General features: G+C 38.9%; 1 protein-coding gene across 2 annotated transcripts in view; it reads left to right on the forward strand.

Moving 5' to 3' along the window:
- DCLK2 (doublecortin like kinase 2) overlaps positions 1 to 13,335 on the forward strand; it is an 80,599-nt gene that overhangs the window by 40,109 nt on the left and 27,155 nt on the right. Inside the window, exons 3-6 of one of the 2 annotated variants that reach the window (XM_041411906.1) lie at positions 4,546 to 4,648; positions 6,981 to 7,079; positions 8,319 to 8,366; positions 11,907 to 12,001. In XM_041411906.1, the coding sequence (XP_041267840.1) occupies positions 4,546 to 4,648; positions 6,981 to 7,079; positions 8,319 to 8,366; positions 11,907 to 12,001 (345 nt within the window). The remainder of the gene's footprint in view (positions 1 to 4,545; positions 4,649 to 6,980; positions 7,080 to 8,318; positions 8,367 to 11,906; positions 12,002 to 13,335) is intronic. The other variant, XM_041411907.1, reaches the window with a different exon arrangement.

A 13,335-nucleotide genomic window follows, 5' to 3' on the forward strand; every position in this document is an offset into this window, starting at 1 on the left:
AGAAGCTTTCCCCAGACAGAGGGTGTGGCTCTTCAGGCTTAAACTGTGCAGTCCTGTAGCTGATTACTTAAATGGAATGAGACATACTACATTAAGCCAAACTATTTGTCTTTATTGCTCTTCCTTCTATGTTTAGAATGAAGCACATTTGTAGAGCTGGAATAGAGACAGTTTACCCACCAAGCTCGTGCCTGGGGGCTGTTGATATATGATCACAGGACTCTTGTTCAGTACTACAGATTTCAGGGAATTTGAATTTCCAGGAATTTTTCAAGTGTTTATAAAACCTTCTTGGCTCCGGTCTCTCTCTCTCACTTTTTTTTTTTTTTTTTCAAGTATTTTTCTTCTGGAGATTGGAGGAAAAATATTTTCTGGATCAGCGTTCATCTATTTATTTCAATTTTTGCCCATTGTATCTTCAACATAAAGGGCAGTCAATAAATACATGATGAATTCTATTTATAAACAGTTGATCATTATTCATGGTTTTTCTGGAGGGGAATGTATCTTCTGTTTGTTAGATGTGGTGGAAGTAGGGATTGATGTAAATCACATTTCAAGGCTGTGTGCTGGTAAGGGGAAAGGGATTTCCATATGGATGACAATTTGTATATTCTAATCCAGTGGCTTGATCTGACTGAAGTATTTCTTTGAAAAGAGCTAACATCTTTAGTTTTAAATATTTGTCAGAAACATAAGCCTATTTTGGAAGGTAAATACGATGGGTGTATGTGACATTAAAGCAGTGCAGTAGTATACAGCAGTGGATTAAGAATCTGACTTTTCAAAGAAATTTGTTTTTCTCCCTTCCTTTTCAATGCCCCATGTTTGTGGAGGTTTTTTCTGCATTTAAACGATATTTTTTGGCTTTTAGCTGTAGATTTTGTAGTGCTTTGACCAGTAATTGTCTTACAAGCTGTTGTTAGTCCTGACACTCCTGTAACATAGTGCATATTTAGTCAGATATGCGTCTCTAAGAGAGGTCTTTGTGTTTGTCAAAAACTTCATCCAGTGTCTCAAGATTTCATTCCTTCAGTTGAGGTCTTTTTTGAGACCCATCCCATCAAGAAGCAGGGATGCCCTGAGTGGTTTGCACATGGTCTCAGAAAGCTGTGGAGAGAAGGCCAGTGAAAGGGTTCTGAGAAAAGGACTGACTACAAAACCAATCCAGTCTCACTCACACATTCTCCACTCTGCTGTGTGTAGAGATGTATTTTGAAGAAAAGCAATGCAGCAAGACAGCCTGAGCAGCCTTGAGTTGTCAGAGGAGCACCAGTGAGTCATTTCTTGTTTTAAAGAAGCGGCTGGCAGTGGAGTTACCACGTCACAGGCAATGTTTGTCTGGGAAAGGGTGTTGCATTTAGAAATAAATAGGTTTGAACACATTTTAAACATGTTAATTGAAACATGCAAAGTCAACAGAAAAGTGCTTTTAGCACTAAGAGTGACAAAACAAAGAGTGGGTAAGACTATGGCTGGATAGTGGAAAGAGAAGCAGCATTATTGTACACTAGTTTGATAAACTAAATCTTGGTCCCTAACTTTCTGGAATACCTGACATCTTATTCATATGCGCAGATTCCACTGCAAATGAAACTTAAAGAAAAAAAGTTTTCAAGATTTTTTGGTTTATAAATTTCTAAACTGATTGCATCCTGACTAAAGTAATGAAAATTCCTCTCCTATGACCTAAGTTCAGATATTCTTTGGAGTGGAATTATGTGATTTGCGAGTTAGCCCACAGTGGACTTGCAGCATTCAAAATCACATGCAAATAAGTTAATAATTTCAACTTAATAACTTTTTGAACACTGAGCAAAAAGCTTTTATCATTAATTGGTGTGTATACATTTATTTTAATTCTGTAGGAGATAGACTTCATTTTAACATCAGTTTACATCTGGAGAAATCTTCTCTTGACTTTATTGCAATAAAAGCCTAGAAAAATAACTATTAGTTGTGCTTTTAGAAAAATGCATTTCCATGAATTTAATTTTGAAAATGCTTTCCTCACCTCATAATGTGGGGTGATTTGGGATTGGTAAATTCTAGCAGGTCCTTATTCTTTGTTGCATACACTTGTTCAATACTTTTCTCATTTTTATGTATTTTAGATGTAGCCAGTCTGAATTATTTGTGGGGACAAGGAGGACTTTGAGTATTCTCTGCTGGAATATAGCGAGGATCTGAGTAAAACTTTCTCATAGCTGTGTTTGTCTGGCTTTCAGTTACAATTGTATTTAACACCATTTACAGTAAGGTGAATACTTTTTACAGTAATCTGTCTTGGTGTGTGACTGACGTGGGTCAGGCACACTGTGTGGGAGCAGGCAGAAGCTGGCCTCAGCCTGAACTCCAAGATAGAGGTGCTGTGTCTCCACCTTCAGCAGCTTATCTGGTCACTAGCACTCAGGATTACTTCCTGGGGAAGCTCTTAAGTGCATGAACATGTGAGGAAGGATATGTGGGAATTACACGTTTCTTAAAATTCATTATTCATTCCCATTCCTAGTAGCCATTTTCAGCAGATTTTCCAGAGCATTTCTAAGGGAGCTCCTGTCATCTTTTGTGCACAGATCTAAGCCTTACTCTGTAGAATTGCTCTGCAGACAACAAAGGGATGCTGCTGCTTGCAGTTATACCCCTGTGTATTTTCCAGACTCTGACATAAAACCTGTCATTCCTTCTTCCCTTACTCTCACTTCAGATGTTAGACTGGATGGGTTAAGGGGTGAGGTGAGGTGAGGCGAGGCTTTCAGTCAGAACAAAAAGATTAATTTTAGGCACTGCTAAACCACAGCATTTAACTCCAACCTGCTCAAAACAGCCTTGCAAGGGCATCAGGAGCAGTGGTGGGCAGGCAGAGCTTGTGGAAATGGCTCCATCTTTAGGGACTTGGAGTGTGAGTTTGCACCTCACAGAACATCTCTGCCCATGTCCTGCCAGTGCTGCTGTGTTCTGGGTGTGTGTGTTGTGTTCTGGAGCTTTCTCACAGCTTTTCCTGTTGGCTTGGTTGTTGGGTGCCGGAAATCTGTGGAAATGATGATGTGTCCTCTGGGTTATTAAGCAGAGAGGAATAAATCCCAAGTTAGCAAAACTTCTCTTACGTTTGTGCAGCCTTTTGAATCTAGTGCTTGGTGCCTCTTTGGCTAACTAAAAGCAGCAGTTTCAGGCAGAGCTGAAAATCTCTCTCATCAATGAGAGCAAACTGTCACTGCATCAGTAAGGCGCCAATGAAAGGATTTTGGTGCTGGCTGTGGCCCTTTGGCTGCACAGTGACACAGTGACACAAATGCTGGATGCTGTGAGCAGCGCTGTGCTGAGGATCTGGCTGCTCTCCTGGGGGGGCTGCCATGACAACCCTGCTGCTGGTGGGGAATGCCCTGGCCCGGTGTTGCTGCGGAGAACTCAGGCTCACTGGCATTCCGAGTGGCTCTGGAATATTGCAGGCACCAGAGACCCTTTCCTGTACTTCTGCTGATGTTCACTGTTGTCACAGTGCGTGAAATATGCAAATGGTCTTGACAGGTATCTGGGAAAGAAAAAAGCTGGTTTCTCTAAAAGCAGATTTTTTAATTACTTCTCTGATATCTTGGCTTTACCAAGTGATTTTAACTTCTACTACTAAATTTAATGTGGGCATGCAATGTTAAAAAAAAAGGGAAGCAACTATACATTAAAATTTTAACCCATTTACAGGGTTAAATCTTGCTTCCTGCAAACACTTGTTTCCCTTGCAAGGGAGTTAGAATGGGTGGAATTTCTTTTTCATTTTAACTGTTTTTAAAGCAGACATTTGTTCCTTGATAAGGTGATTCTTATTGACTTTTGAGGATGGAGATTTTTTCAAGGCATTTGGTTTAGTGTTTTTAGAGAATGTCTAAACTATCTTTTGTTTCTGATCTCCTGATCCTTCTTGACATACATTACTTGGATAATATCATTATCCAAGTAGAACCATTACTCATATAATTAAGAACAGACAACTGCAAAGAGCATGGAAGGGACTCTATTTCTTTATTTTCTTGAATATGAAATACCTTTTAATAAAAGGGAGAATTACTTCATGATTTTTTTAGCAGGATGTTAAAGCATGGAAATTAAATGCCTCAGAACATAAGAAAACCAATTTGCAGATGCAATCACTTTAATTCAACAGATCTTCCCACAAGCAATTAATGTATTCTTAATACATGAAGCTTTGATATTTGATAGTGTTTTCAGACGTTCCTGTCAAAGCAATGTGTGTGTAGCTATAGGAAAAAGGCATCAGCGTGCCTATGTAACTGTAAGCAAAAATACATGTGCTAAATGTAAGAGTTTTTGGAGGTAGGAGCCAGTCAATTTTACATTCTTGGCCCTGATGTTTCCCGCACTGCTTAAAGAAGAGAGAGATCTGACTTACTGTGGAGCTGGAGTGCTTGTGTCATTAGAAATGAACATTATGGTATCACTGTGAGAAGGTAAAGACAAACTTATTAACTGTTGCTGTCTAACTGAAGATTTAGTTTTGAAAGCTCTGCATGTGTTTATTTTGCTGTGCAGGTAACGTGCTTGCAGGACTTCTTTGGAGACGACGATGTCTTCATCGCGTGTGGGCCAGAGAAGTACCGGTATGCTCAGGATGACTTCGTGTTGGATCACAGTGGTAAGACTGCACATCCTGACCCCACTGAAACAGGAACTTCTCCATCCCATTCCCCTGTTCAACCCTCAAGAAAAGCGTGATTCAGGAAAACATACATGGGAGGATGTTTTCCAATGGATAAAAAAGCTTTTTCAAAGCATCGTCTGGATTCTGTAAGCCTGTTAAAATGCACCAACAAACATGATCCAAATTCCTGCAGAATAGACACTGTCCCTAAAGTTACGTGGAAAGCAGCATTGAATTATAAAATGTTCTGTCATGGATCTAATGAATCTAAAATCTGTTAATGATGTTCACTTGTGTCATCTATGACTGTAAGATAATTTCCATACTGCTTTCTTCATGAGATGTTTGAAAAATCTCATATGTAGCCATGGTCATTTCCAGTCTTGAATTACCCTGCCAGACAATTCCCATAGTGGAGTGAATTCACACTTGTCTACTACAGACCCAGTGTTGGCCTTGTATATATTTTGATGTTATAGGGGACGTTGAGTAGGGGAGGAGGTGAGGCAAACTGGGACTTTGTGCCCTCCTTTCTGCCTTGGGCAGATCACAAATTGAACTTCTTTATGAAAGTTGTTTTTCCATAAAGAAAAACTTTGTAATGTAAGTTCAAGGAAAAGGCAGTCCTCTACCTTTGGAAGTTTTGGATTTGTCTTTAAATATCAAATCATAAAAATGTTGGGGCTTTTTTCTCCATGTTCATGGAACTGTAGAATGGGTTGAGCTGGAAAGGACCTTTTTAAAGGGCCTATCTAGTCCAACCCCTGGCAAGACCAGGGACACCTTCAAAAACAAAGTTCAGGTTGCTGAGAGCTCCACTGAATGTTTCCTGGGGTGAGACATTTCTCACCTCTCTAGGGACCCTATTTTAGTGTTTCACCTCTTGCTCAATAAAAAATGGCTTCCTTATATTTAGCCTGAATCTACAGGTTTTTTTACTTTAAAACCACTCCTCTTGTTCTATCACTACAGGTCCTACTAGACGTGTTTTTTTCTGTCTTTATTGTTCGAGCTGTAGGAACACCCTAATCTTCTTTCATGAAAAAAATTAATTTCTTGTAAAGAAAACTTGCCCTGGCAAGAATAATCAGACTATTCCAGAGGAGCTTCAGGTTGTGAATAAAGGATTTTAAATTTTTTTTTTTATAAAAACAACAGCACCTTCTGTTCCTGTAATTATTACACACATCATTATTTCATTACTGAAATGCTTAGTTGCAGCAGGAAGTACAGATGTATATCTACCCACTGGCCTGTACATTTGGATGGATGGAGGATTCAACTGCCTCCTATTCTGCTGTTCTTGCTAGGGTGCTGCTTTCCAGAGCTGCTTGATTATGTTGAGTCAGTTAGTGTGGGGGTGACCAAAAGGGTGGTTTTTTAACATAGTTAACAGCTAAAAAATTACTTTATTCTTATGAAGGAATGGAAGAGCATGGTTGTATTGACTCACAATGCAAATCCCAGGCTGGGCCTAATCCTAATTTCCCTAGCAGATTTTAAGGCTGTAAATGTGCTTTTCCCATTACCCAAGGCACAGACTAGTTGAGCTCATTTCCTTGCCTTTTTCTCTTTCTTTCCTTTATCTCTTCAGCTTTGGTGGTCCCTGCTTCCTCTAATAGCTCTAGGGGTCTTTATGGATAAAAGCAGGTTATATAAATGACTTGCAGGGCATGCAGCTCAACTTAATTTTTTTGTGGTGACATGGCATCTTAATGATGACATTGGCATCAGGGACAAAATAAGGAGAGAAATTTATGATTCCATTTGGAGTGGTTTGCTAACGATGCTAACTGTGGGAATTAAAACGTTACCAAAATGGCAATGCATGTGTGCTCACTGATTCCTTTCCCACTGAGGTTGTTATTTAATGTTATGTAGCTGATGGTAAATGACAGTAGTCTGCTGTTTCTGAAAACAATAGGCATTTTTCACCTGTTCAAAAATTGGTCACAGCATCAGTTTCTTGAAAAAGAAGGGAAATAATGCTGGCTGTGCAGTTGCCCAGTATGGAAGTGCCATTATACAAAGAGCCTTGGCATCAGCATATGTACAAACTTGGATTGTAATAATAATCCAGCCTCAAGACGTGAAGAAATATTGTCTGCAGAATGTCACATACAGTATTGCATAGCTCAAACGGGTTTTTATGGTGACGAGGTTAGAGTTGTGAGATGCTCTTACAAATCTGTTTGACTCAGCTGGGCAAAGATATTTAGGAAGTGCTGGTCATTTTCAGGATGACAAACAGCCACGGTGGTGTGTGGAGGGAGCCTGTGCATTGAACTGTTGTCAAAACCCCTGACAGAGTTTGCTTGCTTTGTAGAATGTCGTGTCATGAAGTCTTACTCGCGCTCCTCTGCCATGAGGCACGCTGCATCCAAAAGTCCAGGACCTTCGCGTCGGAGCAAATCCCCTGCCTCAGGTACTACTGCTAGGAAAGAGCTGAACACATCAAATACACAAAAATTCATTTTTTTCTAATGGGGTGAAAAAACCTGTTGGCTCTGTGATACAAATGTTTCCAGAGGGGCAAAACCCCTTTTTTCATTTGCAATGGTTTTTTTGTTTTTGTTTTTTTTTTAATCCTAGGAAGAAACATCGTTTCTACTTTTTAATTACAGGCACATGTGGTTTCAGTTTATGAACACTGGAGTAATTTGTGCTAATTGTGCTCTTGGGGTATGTTTTCAGCATGGCACTTGATTTTCCAGAAAACTATTAACTGCAGGGTGGTTATATGTGTTATATATGTGATTAAATTCATGTTCATTGCACCAGAGTATACTCTTAAATTTTAAATTAGAAAGGTTTCTCCTATATAAGCCAAATGCTATCAGAAATACAGCCCTTTGCTGGTTCAAGTAATTTTAGGAGATGTACTGTTACTGTGATTGCCCATTAACAGAGAATTTTTCTTCCTGTGCCTCTCATAATTTCAAAGAGAGGTGTTCACACTGTGATTTTGCCACCAGTTTGGCTGAACACCATATTTTTGAACACCATATTTATGAACATAATAAAGGGAGAAACTTGTTTTTTAAAAAAATTTTAACCACTGCATTTAAATTCTAAATGCTTACTTTTCCCCTGAAATCAAACTATTGAATATGTAAATACATGATGCTCTTTTTTGAACGTAACTATAAATGTAAGCTTCTGTGTGTATTCAAAACTGTAACATGTTCCATATTCTCATCCCCATATTTGTTTTGCTTATTTGGTGCTTGTTAAAGTCATTTTATCGTTGGGTTTTTTCAAGTGGAATATTAATAATCTGTTTATAAAGGTTGAATGTTTAACTGGAAAGCTTCAAAGGAGGATTGCAGAAAAATGTATCATGAAGGGCAGGTTTTGCAACTGATCTACATTTCATGCAATTCTTTTACCTCCAGTGATAGGATGTAGGATATCTATCAGCAGTTAATTTTATGCAAAGTTTTTAGATATCAGTGCTGTCATTCCCATACTTATTTCTGCTTAGACCCTCTTTGGTTTGGTTAATTTGAAAAATGTATGTAAAGTATGTGGTATTTATCCTTCTATTTACTTGCCTTTTTAAAATATTTTTTATTTTCCTTTCTTCCTTCCATGCATGTTCAGAGCTGTTTAATAACTTCTTTCCTTAATGTCTTTTTCCTTTGTGTCAAATATATGAGTACAGTAAAGAGGGGTGGCCACTCCAGTGCTCATTCTTCAGCAAAATCCCCAGGTGAGCCATTAGAATTATGGCTGTATATCCCTAGTGTGTCTCCTCCCTCTCCATTTACCTGTATTTTTGGTGCTGTATTTGTGAATGTGTTCAAGTTTGAAACACATTTTGCATTGGATGAAACAGAGACATAATGGGTGTTGGATCTTTTTTTTTGTTTATTGTTGAGGTGGATCATGTCAGTGAAATAATGCTTTTCAGTTGTTGGACATCCACTAATGGTTAAATTTTTAAAGGTATAATTAGACTACAAGTAGAGAGCATTCTAAGGAGCAAGGCATTTTTATGTTTATGCTAAAGCATATTAAAATGGAACATTTCAGCCAGCAAAAAGACAGGTGTGAGAATTACTGAAAAAAGCACTGCAAAACCATCTCATGTGTTTCAATCTTATGTGCAATTTCTTATTTTTCTTGTATTACTTCAGCCTAAATTCTACAATAACTGAGGAATCGTACTTTCAGTTCAAAGTCAAAGCATTTGTGAAACAAGTAACATACCAATTGATTAGCAAATAAATTGAGTCTTTGGCTCATACTAGAAGTAAACAATTAAGAGGTTATTAATAGATTTTTAAGTTTTAAACATTCCAGTGTGCCAGACATGTAGCCTAACATGCACTACTTCAGAATTACAGAAAAGTTTTGGGTTTTTTTTCTGTGTATTCACTGGTGTGCATGTGGAAAGAAACCTCAAAATAATTTATGCTTAGAAAATAGATTAAAAAGGTAAGTTTGGCATACATAGGGAATAACCAGCAAATCCATAGCAGCAGATTTGTGCCAATACAGATTGCTGTTTATTGAGTGAGGGAAGAGAAAAAAATGCTGCTGTCTGAAATAGCAGTGTCATGGTTCAACCTTGGCCAGCAACTAAGCACCACACAGGCACTTCCTGACTTCTGTGCTGCCGCAGAATAAAGGAACTGAATTGGAAGGGTGAAATTTAGAAAACTCATGGGTTGAGATATGAGTTGTTTAGTAACTGAAGTAACAATAGTAATAGCAACAATGATACTGCAATGAAAAACAAAGAGAGAGAAATAAAACCCAAGAACAACAAGTGATGTGAATGAGCAGCTGACTGATGCCATCTTGTCCTGGAGCAGTGTCTGCCAGCATTCCCTCTCATTTTACTGCTGAGCATGGTGCTGTATGGTCTGCAATATTCCTTGGATAACTGGGGCCAGCTCTTCTACCTGTGTCCCCTCTCAGCTCGTGAAGAGCAGAAAAGGCCTCGATGCTGCTTATGCTCAGCAATCACAGGAACATCCCTGCATTAGCAGCACTTCCCAGCACAAATCCAAAATGTAGCCCTGTGCTAGCTGCTGTGAAGAAAATTAATTGCACCCCAGCCAGAGCCAGCACAAGCAGCTGGCTAACTCCCTGTAGATGCAAAATCTTTACACCTGGGCAGGGCCAGTTCCAGCTTTCCCTGTTGTTGCAGTTGCTCAGCAGCTGACGTGCAGTGGCTCTCCGAAGGCACCGGCAAAGAGGAATCTGCAGACAGCTCTTTCCAGCAGGATCCTCAGCAGAACGAACCGTGTGTTCTATATAGGCACAAAAGTTGGAAGGCACCTCTGGGTGTCATCTAGTCATGCCCCTGGCTCAGAACACTGCCCTTCTTCACCAGGAATAGCTGAGATATTAGCAAAGAGCTGCGGCACTGTCAGTGCAATCTGGGCTCTTCTTCCTTGGACAGTTTTGGGAGGGAAGCACGTTATGTTAACCACCCAGTTTCACTGGAACAACTTAGTGGTTCTGCCAATGCTTAAAGAGGATGGTGGTGACTTAGACAAGGATGGCTTACAGTGGTCATGTCCAGGAAGTAGTGACATTTCTGTGAGCTGTATAAAAGAATCTTAGAACAAACAAAAAAAATCTTCCTCCTGTAGTACTAGTTTGTCATTTGGAAGCAAACTCTGAGATATTTCTACTGAAGTATCTCATTTTTGGTCATGCAAGAAGCAGAAAACAGTAAGATAGCAGTCCCTAGCCCTTGCCATTGTCATACTTGCAAATTCTTTCTAGAGCAAGGATGCATTGGTTATCCAGAACAAATTGTTGGAGTCTACAACTTCAACAGGGTAGTGTACTCTTAGATGTTTTCAGCTTCTCAAAAAAAACCCCCAAAAAAACAACAAAAAAACCCCAAACAAACAAACAAAAAAAAATCACCTGTTTTTCTTACAGGTATTTTCAGTTAAAATCAAGATGAAAATATCCTAAATACACTGAATACTTTTAAAAGAAGATACTAAGGTCTTGATCCTGTAACACAACTGGGAATATAAATCCAAGTTATCAGACTTCAAGATAGACTTATAGAATAACTAAACACCAATTAGTTATATCTTAACATCAAACACCAGAGGAGATTTTTGTGAAAACCAGGGATTTGTGGAAGTTGCAGTGCAGTCAGCCTGGCCTAGTGGCAGATGGGCTGCCCAGGCTGTAAAAATAGTCCTTGAAAGCCATCTCCCATACTCAGATAATGTTAGTGTGCTGGGTCAGTGGACACTTGTAAAATAAATCCAGTAATTTAAGAAATTATGCATAACCCGTGACAGACCTGAATATGTGAAGGAATTGTGAGGTTATTTGATTGAAGCTCAGTTTCTGTTTACCATGTTGTCTTTTCTTTCTGGAGGTATAATTCATCACTGTGCTATGAAGCATTATTAGCTCTTAAATTTCTGCCTAGTATTTTTCTCTCCCATGAAAAATGAGGATCAGCTGAAAAGAAATGATGTCTCATCATATAACATTGCATCCTATTTGTGTCTGATGGGCAGTGTACTATTGTCCCTGCATAATGAAATTTGTCAGTTTGACCTTTTCGGAAAAATACAAGGACTGACCTAAGTTATATTCAATACACCAGAGAGATAACAAATGTTGTATGAGGCCTGTCTAAAAATCTGGACTGAAAATGAATGAACTCTTTAAGACAAGAGGGTATTGTATTTTCAAAGACACTTGTACTTGTTGGAAGCTCAAAAACAACTTACTAGCTTTTCTCTTGTTGAGGTTTTTTCCCCCTAAATCAACATTTTCTGAACTACTGCTGAAGTTTTCTGTTATGCAAACAGTTAATTCTTCTTATTAGAACTCCTGTTCTGTGAAATATTCTACCTAGAAAGTGAGGCCTTGATCCAAACTGAAGAGGAGGAGGGTCAAATATCCTCAGAAACATTTTCTTTCTATAAATGTTATTGTGTGATACCACAATTTATTATGCAATTTTTAAAGGCTGTGGCTGTTTTTTTTTTTCTTTGTTTCTGTGCCCAAACCCCTTGCCCTGGCAAAGGACAGAATGGGCCTTTTTAATCTCTGGAATGACAATGCAATGTTTCCTGTCTCCTTGATCCCATATCCAGCCACATGAACTTTCAGGGTGCAGTTTTGTGACATGCAAATATATATGATATTCCTAAATACTGAGGACTCTGTTTTGGTCTATGTTTGCCGACTTCAGTAATAACTTTTGATTTTTATTCATCTTTTCTTTCATTTTTTTTATTTTCATTGCTTTGGCCAGTTAATGGAACCCCAAGCAGTCAGTTATCCACCCCAAAATCTACAAAGTCCTCCAGTTCTTCACCAACAAGCCCAGGCAGCTTTCGTGGACTCAAGGTAAGTGCAAGAACCATTAAGCTCCCTAAATTTCTTTACTGTGTGACTGTGTGACGCTGGTACTGAAGGAAAAATAAAAAGCTATAATTTTGGAGAGTAGCCTTGCAAGTATGATTTTTGCTAATGTGGAGAATAGATCTGAAGTAAGATTTTTGTGTTTTGTCTGGGTTAAACACTCAGCTTAGGAAAGGCAGTGTGTGATGCTGGCTTGAATATGCCACTTTTTCCTCTAAATTTTCCATTTTTTTGTGGACTGCAGAAATCCTCCAAGCAATTTGTATCCCTTCAGCTACAGAAATGTAGTATTGTCTTATAGCCTGTAGCATTGCCCAAGTTTCATCTAAAGCAGACTTATTACTCCCTGGCACCAATTTCACCCCTCAATCCAGTCTCCTGCCAGAAAGGGTTTGAGTTCTTCCTTTGGGAGCAGCCTGATGTCTGACAGATTTTTCTGTGTTGCACCAAGTGATTTCTCTTCCTCTCCCACTTCAGAACTGGCTGCATTTGCAGATCTTGGAGGCTGCTCTGTGCCTTTGGCTCAGTGAAATAAAAGGAACATTCTGGATTACAGGGGAGCATCTCATTGCTGCATTTGTGCAGCTGTCCTTTCAAGGGGAATTTTCTTATGGAATCATAAATTGCAGCCTTTCTGGAAGCAGACTGGATGGTTTGCACTGATTATTCTGATCAAGTAATAGCTCCTATTGGTGAGCACAGCACTTGTGAAGAGGCTGCATAATTCTGTGGAAAACTGTTTTCTCTGTTAAGAGACTGGCTAGAGGACGTGATTTGCATAGTGCTCAGATTTGGGTTTTGACATGCTAATTGTTATCAAGTCTTGTTTTGAAAGGAGTATTGGCACTGGTTTTTGCCAGACTGCTTGTGATAATTCTGACAAAGGATTTTGATTATTTTAATTTATTTGTTTAATTTATTTGTTTAATTGTTCAATTTTAAATTAATTTAAAATTATATCAGTAGCTGTTTGGTTCAATAATTTTCAAGAGCAATAATAGTTCTGACATGGAAAATTAGAACTGTGTCTGTCTGGACAGCACCTCTATGGAGCTTACAGTAGAGGACACCAGAATCACTGGGCTTGAGGCTCTCAGCTGGTCTGCACTATATTTAACACATGCTCTTTGGTCTTTCTTTAATGAAATTACAAGTTTAGAAACGAGATCATTTGCCTTGGTTTTTTCCACTGCTGCCCTGTCTGCTTTTAACTGATTAAAGTTGCATAAAGTCAGAGATAATTCTGATAGCAGCAAGCACTTCTCGCCAAACTGGACATGTCCCCTTTCCCATTCTCACTCAAGTAGGCTGCTGTACGT

The sequence above is a fragment of the Onychostruthus taczanowskii genome, unplaced genomic scaffold, assembly GCF_017590055.1.
Source record: "Onychostruthus taczanowskii isolate IOZ18803 unplaced genomic scaffold, ASM1759005v1 scaffold38, whole genome shotgun sequence".
NCBI classification, from domain to species: domain Eukaryota; kingdom Metazoa; phylum Chordata; class Aves; order Passeriformes; family Passeridae; genus Onychostruthus; species Onychostruthus taczanowskii.